This window comes from Ursus americanus, chromosome 6 (assembly GCF_024610735.1).
Source record: "Ursus americanus isolate L20-20 chromosome 6, mUrsAme1.1.p, whole genome shotgun sequence".
NCBI classification, from domain to species: domain Eukaryota; kingdom Metazoa; phylum Chordata; class Mammalia; order Carnivora; family Ursidae; genus Ursus; species Ursus americanus.
In genome coordinates, this window is record NC_142132.1 from 60,381,617 (window position 1) to 60,405,217 (window position 23,601).

The 23,601-nt window shown below is 35.1% G+C and overlaps 1 protein-coding gene across 8 annotated transcripts in view; it reads left to right on the top strand.

The window, feature by feature from the left end:
* Positions 1-23,601, top strand: part of JMJD1C (jumonji domain containing 1C) — a 320,195-nt gene that overhangs the window by 273,242 nt on the left and 23,352 nt on the right. For 7 of the 8 annotated variants that reach the window (XM_045783473.2, XM_087863078.1, XM_045783468.2 and 4 more), the window contains 10 exons: positions 1,141-1,246; positions 3,879-4,003; positions 5,078-5,221; positions 5,320-5,512; positions 5,634-7,321; positions 11,360-11,532; positions 11,808-14,017; positions 18,512-18,713; positions 21,149-21,363; positions 22,290-22,442. In XM_045783473.2, the coding sequence (XP_045639429.2) occupies positions 1,240-1,246; positions 3,879-4,003; positions 5,078-5,221; positions 5,320-5,512; positions 5,634-7,321; positions 11,360-11,532; positions 11,808-14,017; positions 18,512-18,713; positions 21,149-21,363; positions 22,290-22,442 (5,110 nt within the window). In that variant the 5' untranslated portion in view covers positions 1,141-1,239. Of the gene's footprint in view, positions 1-1,140; positions 1,247-3,878; positions 4,004-5,077; positions 5,226-5,319; positions 5,513-5,633; positions 7,322-11,359; positions 11,533-11,807; positions 14,018-18,511; positions 18,714-21,148; positions 21,364-22,289; positions 22,443-23,601 lie in introns of those variants that run through there. The other variant, XM_045783475.2, reaches the window with a different exon arrangement.

The window sequence follows — 23,601 nt, forward strand, 5'->3', positions numbered from 1 at the left end:
CCTTTATTTCTTCCTCTTGGTGTTCACTAGGTATAAATGAAGTATCAGAGTACTTACCACACTGTTGCTGTAAAAATACATAGTAGTCCCTTACAGTAGTGATGAGATGAGAAGAAAAAGCTTTATTTAGATAAACTTTAGAGTAGAAGAGTAAAGTGTGACCGACATGATTAGGGGTTCTTCTTTGTACTCTTCAGCCACTTTTTGACTTTTCCAAATTGCCACATTATTTTAATTCACCACATATAATTCCCTTTACTTAGCTCCCTTCTGTTCACTGGTTTCCATGATCTGCCAGTCCACTTTTATAAGGGCCGCCAATTGACAGTGCTGCTTTGTTGTTCTTCCCAGCTCTACTCTAGGGCTCCTGCCGCTGATCTCAAATGCAGGAGCAGCAGAGGTGCTTTGAGAGAGAGAGAACAGAATGTCAAAGAGTCCAGCGGGGGACCAACAGATTGTGGGAAACCATGTGACTGTGTGATTCACATCTCCAAGGAGAGAGAACCGGTTGTTTCTGTGTCTAGATCCACCCTGTTATGAGGATAATACCATCAATAATGTAATTTTAATTGCCTGGATGCTTTGACACTGGATTGAAAAAATAAAACTTAGCAGTGAAGTTACTGGTCAGATGAGTTTGAGTAGAACTGAATTCAATGACATTTGAATCAAGATAGTGGATAATGACTTCTGTAGTTTAAAACTCAAATATTTTAGGCATTATGGGAAAGAGGGTAATTCATCTATGTGTGTATGTATTGTCACTAAAATAACTCAACTCGATTCTTTTGTTACCAACCTTAGATGACCTGATGCTATTTGGTTTGTATATTGCTTCTCATTGTGAAACCCTTAAAAATGTGACTTATCTAAGGCCACACTTAAAGTTACAAAACACATTAGTAAATTTCAGATTTTGTCTTTAGGACATTGTTGTCAAGGATCAAATCTTACCACGGGTTAATTTATTAAGCTCTGTTATTCTGTAATTGCTAATGAACTATATAACTTATGAATTTGTGTGTTTACATACATTTAGATGAAGGAATTTTCTTCAATCCTTAGAAAATATAGGAGGGAGAGTTTGTAACATTGTTAGGACAGCATAACATGGACCTTTCTTTTAATCTGTAATTCTAGGACGACATAGACAGCCTAAACCCAGTTCTCAGGGACAACCCGCAACTTCAGGAAGAAGTGAAAGTCTGGGTAAAGGAACAAAAGGTTCAGGAGATTTTTATGCAAGGTAACTATTTTGAAGTTATGCATTAAGTTTTATTTGGAAACTGGGCAGTTTTTTATGTTTGGTTTTGGTTGTTCAGTTACATGCAATGTTAATAGAAGACCAGTTTAATATTTTGAGTACTATCCAGTCCAGGGAAAATAATAGCAAAATGATGATTTCAGTAGAAAGTTGATAACTTTACCAGTTTATTAACTCATTTGCTAAATGACTTGCATGAAATTATAACCATACACAGGTGTTTTGTTGATAGGAAAATCTCCATATTACAAAATACAGTTAGGTGTGTCCTTCCTGGAGAAGGAAACATTGTTTGCAGTAGAGGATTGCCCAAAGCCACAATTGATTTCCTTTGAAGAATGCTGTTAGTATCTGATAAAAGTGGCCTATTTCAGTTCACCCATTTCAGCAATGACCATAATACTAGTTTTAGTTTTGTTTCCTTTTTTTAGGAAGTTATAAATTCGTCTATTAACATGTGACTTTCAAACCAGTGAGGTTTTATATAATTCCTAGTGATTTCTTTTTCAGTCAGTAGAACCATATATTATAAACTTTTTGTGAAATTGAATTGAAACTGAGAACAGTATGGTGCAAGTATTGATATTTTGTTGAATGTTTTTTGAAAGGAATTTTATTGTTAAGTACCCATATTCATCTCAGTCCTCAACTTCCATGTCATTTAATTTCAGCATTAATAATCTCTTCAGGTGTGGCTCTTTTGCTCTTTTGCTTTGTGTTATGGGTATTTATAGCAGCACATCATCTACTTATTAAATTCTTCTCAGGCTAAATATGCTTTAAAATTTAATATAGAGAATATGAAAAATACACAGAAATAGAATATTTCAGTGAATTTCCATGTGCCTATCTTCCAGCCCCAACAACTATGGTCGTCCTGCCCCATCCACATTACTGTTTACTTCCATTAAATTTCAGACCTCACCAAATTCTATTTTTAAACAAAGCGACTATACCATTATTATGCCCCCAAAATTAATGGTTCTTTAATCTGAAATACTGGATACTCAGGTTCAAATTTCCATTTGTTTCATAAATGCTTGAATGATTTTTAACAGGAATGACTGATTTTTATTAATATTATTCATTTTTTTATTTTAAATCGGGATCTAAAAAATGTCCATAGTTTAATTAGTTGATATGCCCCATCTCTTTTTTTCCTCCTTTCCTTGCAATTTAGTGAAGATACAGGCTAATATTTTCTTTAGCAATTTTTGTTTCCTTATCATAGTCTTACAGTTGAAAAATTGAGGTAGCATAGTCCCTGTCCATCCTAAACAGAATTACTATGTGAGGCTGACTCCAAATTGTGTTTTGTGGTAGGAATAAGACAGTTAAGAATTGGAAATTGTGCTAGTGGAAATTGCAAATTGGTCATGTTTGGAGATAGTCTATAAGCTTTTGCTATATTACATTTTTAGAGTCTTATCCTTCCATAATTAGAAACAACTAGAGTTTGTATAATTATTATCATGGCTCTGAATATATTTAATTTATAGGTCAAATGGAATATTTTCTATACATTTGTTAATTGACTTTTATTTTAGGCTGATAGTGGCAGAGTTTTATTTTGTTTTTTGAAACTGACAAATAAATATTAAACCATTAATTGGTATGTTAAATGGCTTATAACTGTCAAAGCATCAACCTAGGAATCAGAAAAATAAATTCATTCCTAGCTCTTTCACTTAAGATTTTATTTAACCTATCAACCTCACTTTCTTAGTTTTTATAAAAGGGAAAATAATATGAATTGAAGAAGATTAAATAAACCCTAGCACATTTTGGAAGCACTTTATAATTGTTCATATATAATAGTCATCAAGGTATACCAGTTTCCACCCCACCCCTCACAGTTCTTGTTAAACTTTCAACTATTTGATATTTTAGTGCCCGAATTGAAGAAATTTTTATCTCTCATTATTCTCTTCTGTGGAGTGACTTTTGTTTTAATAGGCATATTTGAATATATACAGATAGATATCTTTTATTATTAATCCTTCCCTTTAAAACGTGAGTTTAATCCAAAAGTACAGGATATTTCTTTATTTAAAAAACTAAATATGCCATATTTATAATTCACTTAACAGTCTCTATATGTTGTAAGACTTTGGCAGCCTTTTCTAGCTCTTACAGAAGAATTAAAATTTATAGCTGTTATGGTAGAGTTTTGGCAACTTAGAAAACTAAAATATTGAGTTCCAAATTACCTTTCCATTTCAGCCAAGTAGTAGTCTTGTATGTACCCCAAACCTATTAAGTAGCTTTGTAACCTTGTGACTTTCTAGACCACTCTAACTTAACATTTTGTACTTACCTCATGATCCCAGAAACATTCTTTCTGGCTTAAAATACTTTATTCCTATTGAGTTATGTGTAATAGGAAATATATGTGTAGTAGAGTGTGTTCAACGATAACTTCACAATGATCTGGCTCTGAAGTATGTGTATATCACTTCTAATACATTTTTTTGAAAACTGATACTTGAATAGGATATTACTCATCTGTCACAAAGCTCATGTTTCTCCTGAAGGATAGTTCTTCAATGAAATTGTCTCCATTTAAGATATCCCTATTTCTTTTGTGTGTGTGTGTGTGTGTGTTTAATTTAAGGTCCTTATTCCTTAAATGGATACAGAGTGAGAGTATATAGACAAGACTCTGCCACCCAGTGGTTTACTGGCATAATTACTCATCATGATCTCTTCACTCGCACCATGATCGTTATGAATGATCAGGTAAATAGTCCAACTAATATTCTTGGAGAGATATTTATAATTCAGATATTTCATGCCTTCCAAAAATGGTTCAAGAGGTCGACACTAAATAATTTTCATCTCTAGATTTTTTGTAGTCATATACTCCTAATAAATTTAAATGTATCTGATGTTAATTAGAGGTCACTTTAGGTCACGGGAGATTAATGCTAACAAATTTATTTCAACAATGATTAAATAAGTCCCTGAAATAGAAACATCAAACTCTAATTGATTAGTCGTCTTTTTTTTTTTAATTCTTAGGTCAGCTAAAATTTTCTTTCTTAAAATCTCGTTTTTTTCTGTCTCCAGTAATAAAAATATTTCCCAAATGATTGCTTTTCACTAATGAAAACTAATGCACACCACTATAGGTCTTGTCAAATCAAGTTTCATAGTTGGTACATTCCCTTAAGTTTTGTGGTGAGTATTAAGGACACAAATTTCATATGAAGTTTTAAAGAACAGTCTGAATGTCTTGATTTTAAATCTTTCAAAGTTGTGGTTTATTTACCAAAAAAAAAATTTTTTTTACACCTTCCAAATTGAGTGGATTGTGGAGGGTTTATGAGTGAGTGCCCCATTAGAAACAATCCAGATGCTTTCGGTTTAAATTTTAGCCAAAATGCTGAATAAATTATATTGTTTAGTTGTATTTAATTTTTTTCCTAAAACGGTGACAAACTTTCACTTCTCAGTGAAACTTAGAATTGCCTTTCGTTTTTGAAGGAGTTACTTATTTAACCTGTCTTTTTAAAATTATTATTTGTATTTATTTACACAGTTTTTGTCATTTTCTTCTTAAACTCTACTTTCTTAGTTTTATAGCTGGTTTTGGAAATTACTTCTTATTTTTAAAGTACATTTTATGACTTGATAAACTCATTTTAAAGTACATTTTATGACTTGCACATTTTATGACTAAGTACATTTAAAGTACATTCTATGACTTGATATTATACTCCTGATTAATTCTTATCCTTGCTTTTATACCTAATGTTATATTGACTATCTGATTGGATTTAATTTTTGTTCTTGTTTTGTGTCATGGATTAGGTACTAGAACCACAGAATGTCGATCCTTCTATGGTTCAAATGACCTTTCTAGATGATGTTGTTCACTCTTTGTTAAAAGGTGAAAATATTGGCATTACATCACGGCGAAGGTCTCGTGCCAGTCAAAACAGCAACGCTGTTCACGTATGTATGTTGTTAGTGATATATTATTATAAAATATTTTTCCTCAGATTACTTAGGATCCGGTAATAAATAATCATTGTTAAACTGGTTATTTTTAGGGTCATTATACACGTGCCCAAGCAAATAGTCCCAGACCAGCAATGAACTCCCAAGCTGCTGTACCAAAACAGAATACACACCAGCAACAGCAACAAAGAAATATTCGTCCCAGTAAGAGGAAGGGCTCAGATAGCAGTATACCAGATGAAGAGAAGATGAAGGAGGAAAAGTATGATTATATAGCACGAGGAGGTAGTACTCATTTTTCTTTTTAAGGGAATGAGAACAAAGAAAACAAAAATACATTTAAGTTGTACTTACTTATTATTTTAATTATGAAAAATAAAACTGTTCCTTTTTAAAAATCTTACAGAAAATCCTAAAGGGAAAAACAAACAATTGATGAATAAAAGAAGGAAACCTGAGGAGGATGAAAAGAAACTAAATATGAAAAGACTACGGACTGACAATGTTTCGGACTTTTCTGAGAGCAGTGACTCAGAAAATTCAAATAAAAGAATGATAAATAATTCCTCAGAGCAGAAGCCAGAGAATGAGTTGAAAAATAAAAACACTTCAAAGATAAATGGAGAAGAAGGAAAATCTCAGAATAACGAGAAGGTAGGAGAAGAGACACTAATAATAGATAGCCAGCCTCCATGGGATCAAATACAGGAAGATAAAAAAAATGCAGAAGCAGAGAAGCAGAAGTCTGTTGACTCTCAGCTTCAAGAAAAAATGATTACTCATTCATCAGAGCAGGCCACACTTTCGGATCATAATCCTAATGATTTACTTCTTCAGGAATGCAATATGGAAAAAACACATACAGTGGAATTATTACCAAAGGAGAAGTTTGTATCCAGACCACCCACACCAAAATGTGTTATTGATATTACAAATGACACTAATTCAGAAAAGGTGGCTCAGGAAAACGCAAGTACCTTTGGCCTTCAGACACTTCAGAAAATGGATCCTAATGTTAGTGATTCAAAACATTCTATTGCAAATGCAAAATTCTTGGAAACAGCAAAACAAGATTCTGATCAGAGCTGGGTCAGTGATGTAGTTAAAGTAGATTTAACCCAATCAAATGTTAGAAGTGCTTCCTCAGGAAACGATCACCTGAACATGGAAAAAGAGAAAAGTCAGTATGTCTCTTACATGTCTTCTCTAAGCGCAGTTTCTGTCACGGAAGATAAGTTGCATAAGCGAAGCCCACCCCCAGAGACAGTAAAATCTAAACTTAATACTTCAGTAGATGCTCACAAGACAAAATCAAATCCCTCACCTGAAGTTATTAAACCCAAAATTACCCATTCTCCTGATTCTGTAAAGTCTAAGGCCACTTATGTGAACAACCAAGCTGCTGGTGAGAGAAGACTAGCAAATAAGATAGAACATGAGTTATCAAGATGCGGTTTTCATTCAGTTCCTACACGAGGCAGTACATTGGAAGCTACAAAGAGCCCACTTATCATTGATAAAAATGAGCATTTCACAGTTTACAGAGATCCTGCACTTGTTGGGTCAGAAACAGGAGCTAATCACATTTCACCTTTCTTAAACCAGCATCCCTTTCCTCTTCATTCTTCATCCCACAGAACCTGTTTAAATCCAGGTACCCATCACCCTGCCTTAACTCCTGCACCCCACTTACTTGCTGGGTCATCCAGTCAAACTCCATTACCTACCATTAACACACACCCTCTGAGTAGTGGTCCACACCATTCTGTTCATCACCCTCATTTACTTCCTGCCGTGTTACCTGGAGTGCCTACTGCCTCCCTACTTGGTGGCCACCCACGACTAGAGACTGCTCATGCCAGCAGCTTAAGCCACTTAGCATTAGCACACCAGCAACAGCAACAGTTGTTACAGCATCAGTCACCTCATCTTCTCGGACAAGCCCATCCTTCTGCTTCATATAATCAGCTTGGACTCTATCCAATTATTTGGCAATATCCCAATGGAACACATGCATACTCAGGACTTGGTCTACCTTCTTCAAAGTGGGTTCACCCAGAAAATGCAGTTAATGCTGAATCTTCATTAAGGAGGGTAAGTTACACTGTGGTTTGCCACATATCAATATATACTTATTAATCACCATTAATCACATTTTACTATAATAAAATGTTAGAATTGTTCAAACACTTATTTTTCCAATTAACAGTGAAACTTTTGATACTTAGTAACTTTGGAACCATGGAAGCTGAAATCTCAGAAAAGCCTGTTTATTTTAAAAAGCCAGTTTAAAGAAGTAAAACTTACTGCTTCTCACATATCTGTTATAAAGAATGAATGTCTTCATAACTAATTATGGTACCTATCTGTAATTATTTTGCTCAGCTAAATTCCCAGAAGTGAAATTTGTAGATTAAAATTTATATAAAATTGTAAGGCTTTTGATATACATCATCATCTTAATATTTTTTTAAAAGAGGGGTGGATCTTGGGGCTCCTGGGTGGCACAGCAGTTAAGCGTCTGCCTTCGGCTCAGGGCGTGATCCCGGCGTTATGGGATCGAGCCCCACATCAGGCTCTTCCACTATGAGCCTGCTTCTTCCTCTCCCACTCCCCCTGCTTGTGCTCCCTCTCTCGCTGGCTGTCTCTATCTCTGTCGAATAAATAAATAAATAAAATCTTTAAAAAAATAAAAGGGGGTGGATCTTAAGCAGGCTCCATGCCTGGTGCAGAGCCCAATGCAGGGTTTGATCTCACAACCCCAAGAACATGACCTGAACCAAAATCGAGAGTTGGACATTTTGACTGAGCCACCCAGGTGCCCCATCATCAAATTATTTTTTAAGACAGATTGTTATATTCCCCAGTTAGATATATTGATGGTATGTTACAAGCTATGACTCTCTGAGGCCCTTGTTCTTGTAAGGGTGCCTAGGTTGGAGACTTCTGGTATGTGGGAATAACGTTGGGGCTGAGATACTGCCAACATCAAATATGAGTAATGTTGCTGAAGGTGGTGGTATAGAGAGCTCTTACTCCTTCATAAGCTAATGTGGTTTCTCTAGCCAAATTTTATTTTCATACTAAGAAATGATTGTTGAAGAGCACCTGAGTGGCTCAGTCAGTTAAGCATCTCCCTTCAGCTCAGGTTGTGATCCTAGGGTCCTGGGATGGAGCCCCACATTGGGCTCCCTGCTCAGCGGGGAGTCTGCTTCTCCCTCTCCCTCTGCCTCTGTCCCCCACTCATGCTCACTCTTTCTCTTTCTCAAGTAAATAAAATCTTAAAAAAAAAAAAAAAAAAAAGATGCCTGGGTGGCTCAGTTGGTTAAACATCTGCCTTCGGCTCAGGGCATGATCCCAGGGTCCTGGGATCAATTTCCACATCAGGCTTTTTGCTCAGTGCGGAGCCTGCTTCTCCCTCTGCCCCTCTCCCCACTCGTCTCTCTCTCTGACAAACAAACAAACAAATAAAATCTTTAAAAAAGAAATGAAATGATTGTTGAGGGCGTTACCACCCCCAGTATCAAAAATAGTGAGAATCAGTGTCTTAAACTCCAGAACAAAACTTAGTTGTTGGTGCATCCCAGTTTGCCCTTTAAGTATCTCCCAGCATCTTTTTTTAAACAGTATTTACTTATTTCTATTGTGGTAAAAAACAATTAACATTAAATTTATCATCCCATTTTTTAAGTGTGCAGTTCAGAATTAAGTATATTCACATTGTTGTGCAACAGATCTCTAGAACATTTTCATCTTGCAGAACTGAAACTTTATACCCATTAAACACTAATTCCCTTCCCTCTTTCCCCTATTTCTTGGCCAACTACCTTTCTACTTTGTTTCTGTGATTCTGACTGCTATAGATAATTCACTTGATGGAATCATACAGTATTTGTCCTCTTGTGGCTTCTTTCATGTAGCATAATGTCTTTGAAGTTCATCCATGTTGTGGTATGTAACATTTCCTTTGTAGTGCTCTGCTGTGTAATGTTCATTATATGCATATACCACATTTCTTTATACCTTTGTCAATGGACTTGGGGTTTATTCCACCCCTTGACTGTTATGGATAGCGCTACAATGAACTTGTGTGTTTTTGACCTTCTCATTTGGGCAAGATGTACAGTAAATACGTTGGGCGTGACTATTTGGAAGGTAATGCTAGTGAGCCTCTCACTTCAGGGATAATACTGTTTATGTAGAACCTTGGTCATAGATGCAAGGGTGGTGTTCCTCATGCCAAAAGTTTGCCAGAGGAATTGTTATATTCTGGGTAGCAGTGATGATAATAGATTACAGTCATGAGTCCTTCCGTGATACCCAAGTTGTGATTGTTGACCTTGGTGGATGTGGTTAGTGGTGCAAGATATAGTTCTAACAGTTTTGAATGATATTTTGTATGGTTTAATCCCATAACAAGTATCAGATATTTTGGGCTCCACTTCTATATGAGCTTTGGCCTTCTTTAATGCAGTCACCAGTAAACTCCACACCAGCATCTCCATATTCAATGCTGGCAGGATTTCAATTCTGGATAAATTGTGCTTGCATTGATCTGATCCATAAGCTTCCCATGTCCATTCTTGATGGTGCTGTTGAACTTGTGATAGGTGGAATCTTACTGGAACATTATGTAGTTGAGGTCAATGAAGAGTCACTAATTACTACAATATCCTCCTTGCCATTATTGAAAGCAGGCCTGGTGACCCTCGTGCCTAATACACCCACATTTTTACTCTGACCCTTCATACTTGTGTCATGAATGTTAGGTGCAACTGATACTGGACAAAGACAGGCCAAAAGAACACATGAGCTGGCAGATAGTTTTGAGTCTTCCATAATTTTCCAACCCGGAAAAACCAATCTAAGTAACTGTTAGAACTGACTTGGGTAGGATTTTCTCTCAGTATATGTCATTCTAGCCTCCATGTATATAAAGGCATAAAATGTTTTATTAACTGGGCACAAACTTGTTAAACTAAAAACAAGCATATGAAATTTTCATCTGTTATGTAAAATTATAAAGCAGTATATTTAACATTTTGAGCAAAAGGGAAGATCTGTTAACGCTAATATTGTGAGAAATAAAGAAACAATTAGGAAATAATTTTTAATGATACTTTATAGTCAAAAATTTATCATTACCTTAACTGATTGCAACTTAATAGTTCTGGATCATGTAGAACTGAGGCCTTTTAAACATATTTGAATGATCCTTATGCGTGTGTATATATATTTTTTTTCTCTAATGTGAGATTTGTGCTTTATAATATATATTTTTAATCTAAACAGTTTTACAGCAGCATGTTGTTGGTGTGATAGATCATATTGCTTTTGCATTATCACTTTGAGATGTAAAATTTACTCTCTTTGTTAAAACCAAAGGGGATTATATTTTCTCAATATTACAACAGTGTATAACTCCACAAAGTATGTTCTGAAAAAATGTCAGTGTGTCATAGTATAGAAACAATCCTTAAGCATGTAATTAGAGAGTTTTAAATATCAACATAGAGATCAATGTACCAAATATTCAGAATGAGAAAGGCAGCATATTGATACATAAAAAATTAATTTTGTTGCACTTCCATACCTCCCAAGTTTAATGGTCCAATAGTGTTTTATAGTTTATTGTGAAACGGAGTACAAGTGGGCTTTGCAAATATAATCTTCTGTCTATTCTAAGTAAATTACTACATTGGAAAAGTTTGTTATTTTTGACAACAAAAATTAGCAAATGAATTTAATATTTCTGTTTCTGGTTACATTTACTTTAGGAATAACAAATTCTGGTTTTTGTATTAGCAATATATTTTTGGTGTTAGAATGACTGGAAATCTGATGAACTATGTTTTCTGTACATTTATAAGTTAAAGGCAGTGATTTCAAGATCCACATTCAGTAAAATAAATAACAGATTTTTGGAAATTACTATTTTGATGCTGATTGATTTTCTCTACCAGATGGAAAAATCCATATAATTATGTTATTTATTTGTCTGAATATTTTTCATAAGATACATTTAGAAAAAGTCACATGCTTCATAAATATACATTCTAGTCCTGCTATGATACTGTGTTTAGCTTTTTTTAGTAACTGAAGTCTGATATATATCTATATTTTGTTAAATAGAATTCTCCCAGTCCTTGGTTACATCAGCCCACCCCTGTGACCTCAGCAGATGGTATTGGATTACTTAGTCACATTCCTGTCAGACCTTCCAGTGCAGAGCCTCATCGGTCTCTTAAAATTACAGCACATTCCAGTCCACCATTGACAAAAAGTTTAATAGATCACCATAAAGAGTAAGTTTACTAATGCTTAAAACTTAAAAATATCTTGTCTTTTATAGTTTTTCTTAATTCACTTTCTAAACAGGTAATTTTAAGTTAATAAACATCTTAAAAGCAGTCTTTGAATAAGTACTGATCTTTCCATTTCAATATATCTTCTACCTTACTCAGAAGTATTAAAGTAAATGCAAAGTTGTGTTTTACTTTCATGATATTGCATAGACGTTATCTTTATATCATGCAAGAAAAAGTTGTTATAGAAATCTTTATGTGTGTTTTCTTTACAGAGAATTGGAAAGGAAAGCTTTTATTGAACCATTACGTTCTGTTGCATCCACATCAGCAAAAAATGACCTGGATCTAAACAGGTCACAGACTGGAAAAGATGGTCTATTGCATAGACATTTTGTGGATCCTGTACTGAATCAATTACAGAGACAACCCCAGGAGACTGGAGAGAGATTACACAAATACAAGGAGGAACACCGTCGAATCCTGCAAGAAAGTATTGATGTTGCTCCCTTTACAACTAAAATCAAGGGGCTTGAGGGTGAGAGGGATAATTATTCCAGAGTACCATTGTCATCTTCTAGCCCTAAAAGCCATGTCATTATCAAACAAGACAAAGATGTAGAATGTTCAGTATCAGATCTTTATAAAATGAAGCACTCGGTGCCTCAGAGTTTGCCCCAAAGTAACTATTTCACTACATTGTCTAATAGTGTGGTCAACGAACCACCAAGGTCATATCCATCCAAAGAGGTTTCAAATATTTACACTGAAAAACAGAGTAATTCTGTTGCAGCAACAGCTAATCCTCAAACTCTGACTTCATTTATATCATCTCTTTCAAAGCCTCCACCTTTAATTAAACACCAGCCAGAAAGTGATGGTTTAGTAGGCAAGATACCAGAACACCTTCCCCATCAAATTGCTTCTCACTCAGTAACAACCTTCAGAAATGATTGTAGGAGTCCTACCCATTTGACAGTTTCTTCTACAAATGCACTTCGGAGCATGCCTGCTTTACATAGAGCACCAGTATTTCATCCACCAATCCATCACAGTCTGGAAAGAAAGGAAAGCAACTATAGTAGTCTTTCCCCTCCAACTTTAACCCCGGTCATGCCTGTAAATGCTGGTGGGAAAGTTCAAGAATCACAAAAGCCTCCAACTCTAATTCCAGAGCCAAAAGACTCTCAGGCAAATTTTAAGAGTTCTTCTGAACAAAGTTTGTCAGAAATGTGGAAATCTAATAATAACCTCAGCAAAGAGAAAGCTGAATGGCATGTGGAGAAAAGCAGTGGAAAGTCACAGGCTGCTATGGCATCTGTCATCGTACGTCCACCATCTAGTACAAAACTTGAGAGCGTGCCAGCAATGCAGTTAGCTTCCAAAGATCGAGCTAGTGAAAGATCTTCGACTGGGGCAAATCAAACAGATTGCCTCAAACCAGCAGAAGCCGGAGAGACTGGAAGAATCATTCTGCCAAGTGTGAATTCAGACAGTGCTCACATAAAATCTGAAAAAAATGTCCAGGCTGTCTCACAGGGCAGTGTTCCCAGTTCAGTCATGTCTGCTGTAAATACAATGTGTAATACCAAAACGGATGTATTCACATCTGCTGCCACTACCACTAGTGTTTCCAGCTGGGGTGGTTCAGAAATAATTTACTCTTTATCAAATACCATTTTGGCCTCTAAATCCTTAGAATGTACCTCTTCGAAAAGCGTCAGTCATTCAGTGGCTCAAATACAAGAATGCAGGGTCAGCACGACAGCTCCAGTTACACCAGCTAGTAGTCAGACAGGAAGTGCTGTTCAGCCCAGCTCTGGGTTCTCAGGCACAACTGATTTTATCCATTTAAAAAAGCACAAGGCAGCATTGGCTGCAGCTCAGTATAAAAGTAGTAATGTCAGTGAGACTGAGCCTAATGCTGTGAAAAATCAGACATCTTCAACCTCCCCTCTCTTGGATAGCACTGTAGTCTGTAGTACAATAAACAAAGCAAACTCTGTAGGAAATGGGCAAGCATCCCAGACAAGTCAACCTAACTACCATACTAAGCTGAAAAAGGCCTGGCTTACTAGACACTCAGAGGAAGATAAAAATACTAATAAAATGGAAAATTCAGGGAATTCTGTATCAGAAATTATTAAGCCATGTTCTGTCAATTTAATAGCCTCTACATCTAATGATATACAAAATAGTGTAGATAGTAAGATCATAGTTGATAAATACGTAAAAGATGATAAAGTCAGTAGGAGAAAAGCCAAAAGAACTTACGAATCTGGCTCCGAAAGTGGAGACTCAGATGAAAGTGAAAGCAAGTCAGAGCAAAGGACTAAGAGGCAGCCTAAGCCAACTTACAAAAAGAAGCAAAATGATTTGCAGAAGAGAAAAGGTGAAATAGAAGAAGATTTAAAACCCAATGGGGTTCTCAGCAGGAGTGCCAAAGAAAAAAGTAAATTGAAATTGCAGAGCAACAGTAATAGTGGTAAGTAAGTTAATTACTTTACTTTTTTTTTTTTAATCTGAGGTAAAATGGGCTGTATGTTCTTGAAATAATGGTGTCTTTCTCAAAAGATTAGTGAGCTAACAGGCATCTTTTGACTTTGTTTGCATGTCCTAGTCTATTGTATGTGCTCGTTGACCTCATTTCTGCATTTCCCAAGTACCGTAAAAGGAAATGAGAGAACACCTACCTCTCCATTTTTAATAGAGTCGTAGATATATGTTTTATCTAGCATTCATATTGACAAAAAGCCAATGTGTAATTTAGTAGTTACTCAGAATTTTGACCATTTCTAATAACTGTTAAAATGCAGTTACAGCTATCACAGCAAAAGAGGATTCCTAATAATTAGGTATTTGACTTTACCATGATGTAGTTATAAAAGAAATCCTATTTACATGTATTTCCACATTTTTAGAAGAAAATAACTTCATTTAGTTTGGATATGGCCTATTTCTTACCCTTCTCTCATCCGGTAACAAAATTGAAAGCTTATTGAGATTACCTTCTATTTAACTCATATTGCTACTCACTCAGGAAGTTCTTAACAATGGGTAAAAGTTAAATAAAAGCAAGGGATTGTGGTTTTGTGTGCTCATTTCTATATTCAAGAAGAATTTTCATAAGTAAAAGTTTAAAAACTGATAATATTTACATTTCATTTCTGGTCTCAGCAGGGCAAAATAAGTGGTACTTGCCAGTCATATTCACTATAAAGTGTTTCTCTGTTTTTACTCTAGAAGTAGTTTTTCTCAGTTTGCTTATTTCTTTTTAGGTATGTTGCACCATGCAGAAAGCACTTAATAGTTTCACTATACCTGTGTATCCATCCCCATACAATATATGAAATATCTGACAATGTGGACATTCAAGAAGTACTTTCACAAGCATTTGGATGCTTGAAGGCTCTTATTTGGGCCTTTTCACTGAATGAGGTTTTTTCACATGCCTGTGTGGAAACCAGAGACAAAGTGAAGGAGAGAAAAACAGGAGGATGGAATCATAGAAAAGGACAGTCAGAAAGTGAAAGACCGAAGGAAAACAAGCTCAACTAGAGACAGAGAGGCTGACAGACTGAAATGCAAATATAGTCAGAAGAAAGAGAGGGAGATTGACATCGGAGGATACAGGATACATGCCATTTATTTGAGTATTGGATTGTGTACAGTGTTGTTTTTTCTTTCTCATGTTTTCTACTTCCCCAGTGAATTCTTAAGAGGCTTAGTGTGGTCAATAATTGTTTTCTTTTCTGTTTCACATGACATTTCCTTTGGTGTCGAGTATACAAATACTTGAGTTAAATTTACAGAAAATGAAGATAGGCATCGTCCAGCTTTTAACACTTAGAAAGCTCTTGTGAGGGGCGCCTGGGTAGCGCAGTCGTTAGGCGGCTGCCTTCGGCTCCGGGCGTGATCCCGGGTTCTGGGATCGAGCCCCACATCAGGCTCCTCCGCTGGGAGCCTGCTTCTTCCTCTCCCACTCCCCCTGCTTGTGTTCCCTCTCTCGCTGGCTGTCTCTCTCTGTCAAAATAAATAAATAAAATCTTTAAAAAAAAAAAAAAAAGAAAGAAAGCTCTTGTGAAGTTAAATTTATAAAATTAACTCTTAATGAAGTACGTATTCTATTTCATTTTGAGACCAAATGTACATGTTCCCAAGTAAGAGTTTGAAGACAAAGACTGAAATCAGTACTTTTCCCCCAAGTTGTGATGCCTAGTCTAATCTCTTCCTCCTTAGTAACTAACAGTTAACCTCAGAGAGGGTATTCTAAGCCCCATCTATTCCCAAGTCTTAAATAATAAGTGACTGTTATTGCCATGTGTTAATTATGGCCAGAGTTGTCTGGCCTTTGTTCTGGCTATCTAGAAAAGTTCTCTAAATTGGGAGTTTATGAATCTAACTTCCAGACTTGAGTGGATTTTCTACCTCATGGATTAAATATGACCTTTATTTTTTTAATGGTCATTGGAGTTGTCCTTGCTCATAGTCGTAAGTCTGTACTTAGAGAATGTAATGTGATTACGTACACTGTTATACATGTATTAATTATATACACATAATGCCTATAAGAAACTTGTGTTTCTTAGTACATTCTAAAGCCAGGTACAGTAGATTTTATCTGCTGTTTTGGAATGTCTTCATATCTGCTGCCTTTTCATAATGATAATTAAAAGTTGGCTGTTTCTCTGTGGCTAAATTCTTACATAATTTTATTTTGTAAACTGAAATTGCCCATCAAATTTAACTATAAGTCCTGTGATAAATAAAACCAGTGGTTTTACCAAAATCAGTTAATTTCTGTTATCTCAAAAAATATTTTTAAAGCTAGTGGCATATCAGGGATTAAAGGTTAGCATGTATTTGTTTCCTAGTTTTCTGTTGGCAGAGCAGCTGTTTGAGGATTTGCTAATAAATTGAGAACTGAGGTTGAAAATACTCTAACGGTAAAAGGAATACTAGGTATTTTTGTTTATTAAATATCTTATTCTCAAAGTTTAGATTTTAGATGTTGCCAATAAATTAGATGTATAGAATTGAAAGATAAAGTTATTTTATTATACAAATACTATTATAGTAATATTCATAAAAGGAGTTAAGTTACCATCGTGTGTGGCCTAATTTAGAAGCAAAAATTATAGTATCAAAAACCGTCTATATGACCTGGGCCTTCATGTCTTTGTAATTCATTCATTTATTTAAATTTAAAAAATAGCCTTAAGTGTCTTTTTTGTGTCACAGAATTGAGATTTGCTTTGAAATGTCTGGTTCTTTATTATAATATTGTTTAAATGGTTCACAGTGGTATGGTTATCCATACTCTCTGAACTGTTGCATTACCTGAAATGTAAAAACATATTGGTTAATAATTGTTTTCTAGTCAAAACAGAAATAGATTGAATTTAGTTTATTCTAAGTGTAATAAATAAAAAAGTAAATAAATGATTTGAAGCAAGTGTGCCAAGTAAAAATTTATGAGCAGTGTACCATTTTTGTTGTTCATTCTGACTTCTAAAAGCTCTGAATTTTTTATACTTTCTATAGAGGAAATCTGTCTTATATGCAGTGGAAGAGATAATAAACCCTTTATATAAGGCTTCTGGAAACATTTTATTCCATAAGTGATTTTCATGCCCATAATATGTCTTTAGTGGATTAAGCCAAATGGCTTGCCCTAAGTCAGAGATAGAAGAGGGGGAAGCATGTCATTGTAAAGAACCAGGCAGCAATCCTAGAAGGTCTTAATAACTGGAAGCAGATTTTAAATGGGCAGTCCTGGAGCTTAAACACAATACTTCCTATGTTAAGGTGTGTTATCTTGCTGTCTGTCATTGCACTGCTTACACATCAGCAGGTAAGTGATAGTGGGAGCTCAAGACCAGAGGTCTGCTACATGTTTCTGCAAGAAGTATATAGTCTCAGGAGAATAGTTGTACTGCCTCTTTTCCACAATATCTGAGTGATTAGAAAACACAGGGTAGGAAATATCTTTTAACATGACAGAAATAGCAAATTATGTAAATCTCATACCCGACATACAGATAATTTTAAGTATACTTTTAAGAGTTTGATATTTGCCTGCCCCAACATAGGTTGTTTTTAAATAAACATGCTTTTAATTTTTTATCTGCTCTGTAGATGAGTGATTACTTGAGCCAGTGTTATTACAACTAAGTTCATGTTAATAAACGTGATGGAGCAATGATGTAGAGTATAAGTAAATAATTTCTTTTCTTCAAATGTTAGTCATTTGAGGGTGTTTTTCTTTAGACTTCTCTGATGCTTTTCTTTCTACCATCAAAAAGTCAAGTTAATATTAGCTTTTTTATTTTCTTCAAACCCTTTTATTTTCTAAAGGGTACTGCTCCATCAGTATATTGAATCAAATGGAGGGCATCATCCTGGGGGAGAGAAATAGCTTACCCCTCTTCTCTCAAATTCTAGTATTATATTACCACTTAACTTGTCTTAATGAGCCACACTTACCTTGGAGAATCATATTAAATATTTCAAAACAATACAAGCATGTTTGAATTAACCTGTTTCTAAAACTTTTGGTCTTCAGGTTCTTTGGGCAGATCTTGAAAGAACCTTCTCCTACATATACCAAATTCCTGTGTAGAAGGGCTATATTTTTAACTATAGATTCACATAGAAAATGAATGATTCCTGTGTTTACAATTATACAAATATGAATATTTAATATATAAAGATTTCAGTCAGTTGGAAGATTTACTCAGCTCTGTATTTCCAGTATACTGACATGAGAGTTCATTTGATTAATAGAAAGTGAGTGAATAGAAATGCTGCTGTGGACTTTGTTATTAATGAGGACCTAGAACTGTAATGTCTTTGCTTCTTTTTTACAGTCTTAATATCTTGTGACAGTTGTGTACTTGTCTTGAATTTTATCTCAAGGAGTGTATGTACTTTTTAAAAAAGTTGTAATCTTGCTAATAATTTCCTACTGGTTTTACAGCTGGCATCCCTCGTTCAGTATTAAAAGATTGGCGTAAAGTCAAGAAACTGAAGCAAACTGGGGAATCCTTTTTACAGGATGACTCCTGCTGTGAAATAGGGCCTAATTTGCAAAAGTGCCGGGAATGTAGACTTATTCGGAGTAAAAAAGGAGAAGAACCAACTCATTCACCAGTGTTTTGTAGATTTTACTACTTTAGACGGTAAGTGAAAGCACGTAATTGGGGGAAGATATGTTTATTGGATATTGGAAATCATACTGTCATTCTGAAGGTCCCTTATAGAGGTAGGAATGAGTCCTTCCAGCTTCCCTATTTCTGAAACATTATAAAAGAGTATTAAACTTTTTTGTGGTAAATTTAACAATAGCTAACTATAGGACTAAATTCATAATGTGTTGTGTTAATACGGCCTTTCTCTTCTGAGAGATTTATTCATCCTTAATGAGAAAATGTTATTATTTTTTCTAGAAAATAATAGGAAACAGCAATTTATTTGATTTAAGGAATTTTTAAAAGTTTATATACTTTGACCAAAACAGTGTTGCATTTAATATCTGTGTATTAGCTAGCAATCACTAATAGTCTATAAATCTAGTTAAACAATCTAGTCATTAAACTAAAGTCATTGCATTATATTGCACTACCCATACTCTAGTTAAACATGTAGCTATAAAAATATGAGTTATGAGAAAAAGGATGTCATTAATACCATGACACATTTCACAGGTTTTGTAGTAAGTATAAAAACAACTTATAGTTGTTATTATCCCACATACTACTGTAATATTAACATTACTAAATAATTCTTCAATACTAAAATCATACATAGACTTGTAAGAGTTCAACAAAAAGAATAACTGGGTGACCCAGCCACTAGAGACTAATAGTTAAATGTCTCAGGTTGTAGAATCATTCATTCCTGGGTTTTAGCTCTTTCTCTTGACTCCTGTATGACTTTATTACAGCTAAGCCTGTCTCATATGCATAATACTAATGATAGTGGTACCTACCGCAGAGAGATTTCATGATTAAATGAGATAAAGTACACAAAGTCCTTAGTTTAGTACCAAGCACATATGAATGATGTATTAATGTTAGCTTGTTATTTTCCTAATCATCACCATCATCCTCTTCCTAAGAGGTTAGGAGACACTTTGCTCCGGCAAATATACCTATGCTGGTGGCCCAGTAGAGACCCCAGGAAATGTATTGGTAGGAACAGAACAGGTTCTATTTCTTATTTTTACTTCATGGGCTTTCTAGCCAACAATCCCTAAAGGACAGACAACTTTAAAGAATAGTAACAAAAGGTCATACACATGGAATTGCAGAAAAGATGAAAAAAGAAAAGGAAAGTTGGTTGGGGTGCCTGAGTGGCTCTGTCACTTGTGTCTGACTCTTGATTTCAGCTCAGGTCATGATCTCAGGTTGTGAGATGGAGCCCCGTGTCAGCAACCTGCTGGGTGCGGAGTCTGCTTAAGATTTTCTCTCTCCCTCTCCCTCTCCCCCTCCCCTATCCCTCTCTTTAAAAAAAAAAAAAAGGGAAAGCAGGTTTGAAGGAAAGAAATGTTCAGATAGAGATAGTAACACAAAGCTTAAGTGAGATGATGGATTACAACAAAGGGAGAAATCTGGTTTTAAAAAAAAAGGAAAGGTTTAGGTAATTAAAAGTATGAGAAAAGGGGACGATAAAAGGAAGGTTCTTGGTGTCCATTGGAAAAATAGAGAATGAATTGTAATGAACTGCCGATATCCCCTGATTAAGAGTAAAAAGAATAAGTACTATTATAACTGAAAAATAACCACCAACCAGGAAAAGAATGGCAATTTTGCCTTCCATTTACCCTAAAATTTTCTGAATTGAGTTGTTACATGAATTGGATGTCAGAAGCTGAGAGGAACTAAGCACACATAATTGGGTTCCTCATAAACCTTTGAGAGTTTCATCCTTGTTCCTCTAAGTCATAAATAGTCATTTTAATTAATGAAAACAATGTATCTTTACTTGGCATTTTTTTTTAATCTTCCCAGTGAAAGTCTTAAGGTGATTTAGGGCATTTTCTTTCCATTTATGTGTGTATATATTTATTTATTTAGAGGGAGAGTGGGTACAGAGGAAGAGGCAGAGGGAGGGAGAATCTTAAGCAGGCTCCTCGCTCAGCAAGAACCCAAGACAGGGTTTGATCTCAGGACGCTGAGATCATGACCTGAGCCAAAATCAAGAGTCAGATGCTAAACCAGCTGAGCCACCCAGGCACCTCAATTTAGGGCATTTTCAAGTAAGAGGTTCTTGATTTAGGTTATGTGTAAAATAACAGCATTACTCTAGGCAGCATTTGGCCAGCATTTTAACTCTTGTCCTCATCAAACACTTGAAAAAAATCTTATTTCTTGAAATAACCTAAAATTGCTGCTGCTTATCATTGCCATTTGTGTAACACTATGGGAGTCATTTAAATTTGTTAAATTTAATTAATAATTAAAGTATGTGTGTATATAAAAGACTACCCTATTTTCTTATTTTTTAACATGAATATATGTTTATAATATAAAAGTGTAAATTAATTATAAATTTACAACATTATAAAACTGAACTTCTGTCTAGGTATCTAATCCTTTTATGTTTAATATTTCAGATTGTCATTTAGTAAAAATGGAGTGGTTAGAATAGATGGTTTTTCTTCTCCTGACCAATATGATGATGAAGCTATGAGCTTATGGACACATGAAAATTATGATGATGATGAACTAGATGTAGAAACTTCAAAATACATCTTGGATATCATAGGTGATAAGTTCTGTCAGTTAGTAACATCGGAAAAAACAGCTTTGTCCTGGGTGAAAAAGGATGGTAAGGAAGTTAAATATACAACTGTACACATTTCATTTTAAGACTTTCTCTTTCAAGTGTGCTTAATGGAATTAAGTCCCTAATTTTACCTGGTTTCATTGATATTTAATTTTGATTTCACTTTTTTACGTACAAATGGCACCTATATGTACTTAAGGTAACATATTTTCCAACTGAGGTTGTAATGAATGGATTAATAGTTCATGAAATCACAATAGCATTATGCTGTGTCTGCCATTATGACATACAGTTAGCATCATAGGGATATTTCAGAAGTGAAATGGGGAAATTTCAGCATTTGCCAGAGAAAGACGTGGTCCATACCAAGTTTTTAATCTGCTGTGGTTCATCACAGTCTTTAGAGTTAGATGGATTTGTATTTGAATCTCAGCTTTACTCCTTGCTTTTAACTGTATGACTGTAAAATGTGAATAACTATCTCATAGCTTTGTTTAGAAAGTAGTTAATTATGTTTAATTACGTAAAGCACCTAACATGAATTACTCTAAATGTTAGCTTCTTTTCCTCCCTTTCTTTTAAATCAGTGGTTTGTCCCTCAAGGGATGTTTAACAATGACTGGAGACATTTTTTGGTTACATAACTGAAAGGTTGGGGGTAGGTGATAGAGTACTAACATCTAATGGGTGGAGGTGCAGGTGCCACTAAATATTCTACATTGCACAGAGTAGTCCCTCACAATAGAGAATTATTCAGTCAGAAATCTTAAAAGTGCTAAGGTTGAAAAACTCCATTAGATGTAAATCTTCTGAAGAGAATTACTAATTCGAGAAATCTGTTGATCTTTAGTTAAAATACCCTTGGAAGTTCTTGGTTTGTCTTTAAATTTTTGTTTTTGTGTATTTCATCGAAAATTGTGTGGAAAAAAGCATGTTTGCCTTTAAATTTTTATTTCTCTGTATTTCAGCCAAAATTGCCTGGAAAAGAGCAGTGAGAGGAGTCCGGGAAATGTGTGATGCATGTGAAGCAACATTGTTTAACATTCATTGGGTCTGCCAAAAATGTGGATTTGTGGTCTGCTTAGATTGTTATAAGGCAAAGGAAAGGAAGAGTTCTAGAGGTTGGTTTATAACTCTGTATTAATTGAAATTTTTATGATGTTCATTTTCTTTAGGATCACTCATCTGGAAAATGATACGTGTGTGAGGGTTTTTCTTTTTTCCGCTACTTTATTTTGAATATATTATATTAAAGAAGTTTTGTGACGTTTATTAATGGCCAGATTTTCTAGAATAAAAACTGCATCTTTATCCTTTTATCCTCATTAGTAAGATCCACCCTCTCATTTCAAGTAGGTAGTTTTGTTGTTGTTGTTTTTAAGATTTATTTATTTATTTATTTATTTTAGAGAGAAAGCGTGAGCGGGGTGGGGGTAGGGGCAGAGGGAGAGGAGGGGAGAGAATCCTCAAGCACTCCCTGCTGAGTTTGGAGCCCAACAAGGGGCTCGATCCCATGATCCTAAGGTGAAATCAAGAGTCAGACATTTAACTGACTGAGCACCCAGGCACCCCTCAAGCAGGTAGTTCTTTAATGTAGCCCAGTTTAGGATGAGCTTTGCTACTTTCAGATTCCAGTGTGTAGGAGCCCGAAGTCCGTTCTAGAACCTGTTAATTACACGGTCATGCACATAAGTCACAACTGAAGACTTACTTATATGAACTGATTTTTCTAAATAATTGGTCCATAAAGTTCTTTTTTTTTCCTTCAAATTTTTATTTAATTGCTAGTTAGTTAACATAGTTAACTGTATAACCAATATTGGTCCGGAGTAGAATTCAGTGGTTCATCACTATGTACAACACCCAGGGATCATCACCAGTGCCCTCCTTAATACTCATTACCCATCTAGCCCATCCCCTACCCACCTTCCTCTTCCATCAGTTTGTTCTCTGTCCTGAAGACCATAAAGTTCAAATCAAAATGTTCAAGAATATGCTTCCGTCAGTATCATTTATCCCCTAGTTCTTAGAGAATGAAGAAGTCTTTATTACATATGAAAGTAGTCTCTGAATCTATTATTTCTAATCTCTAGATAAAGTGGCACAAAAACAGGTGTTCTGCCTGTTAGTACATCTGGAGATAATATAAAATTTAAAAAGGAGGTAACTAAATTCACCTTTTCTCATTCTTAAAGTGTTTTTAGAAAGCGTATCCAAGGCAAACTTGGAAGTAGCTTCCTAATACTAGTAACCTGAAATTTTTCAGTAATTTGTTTGGGA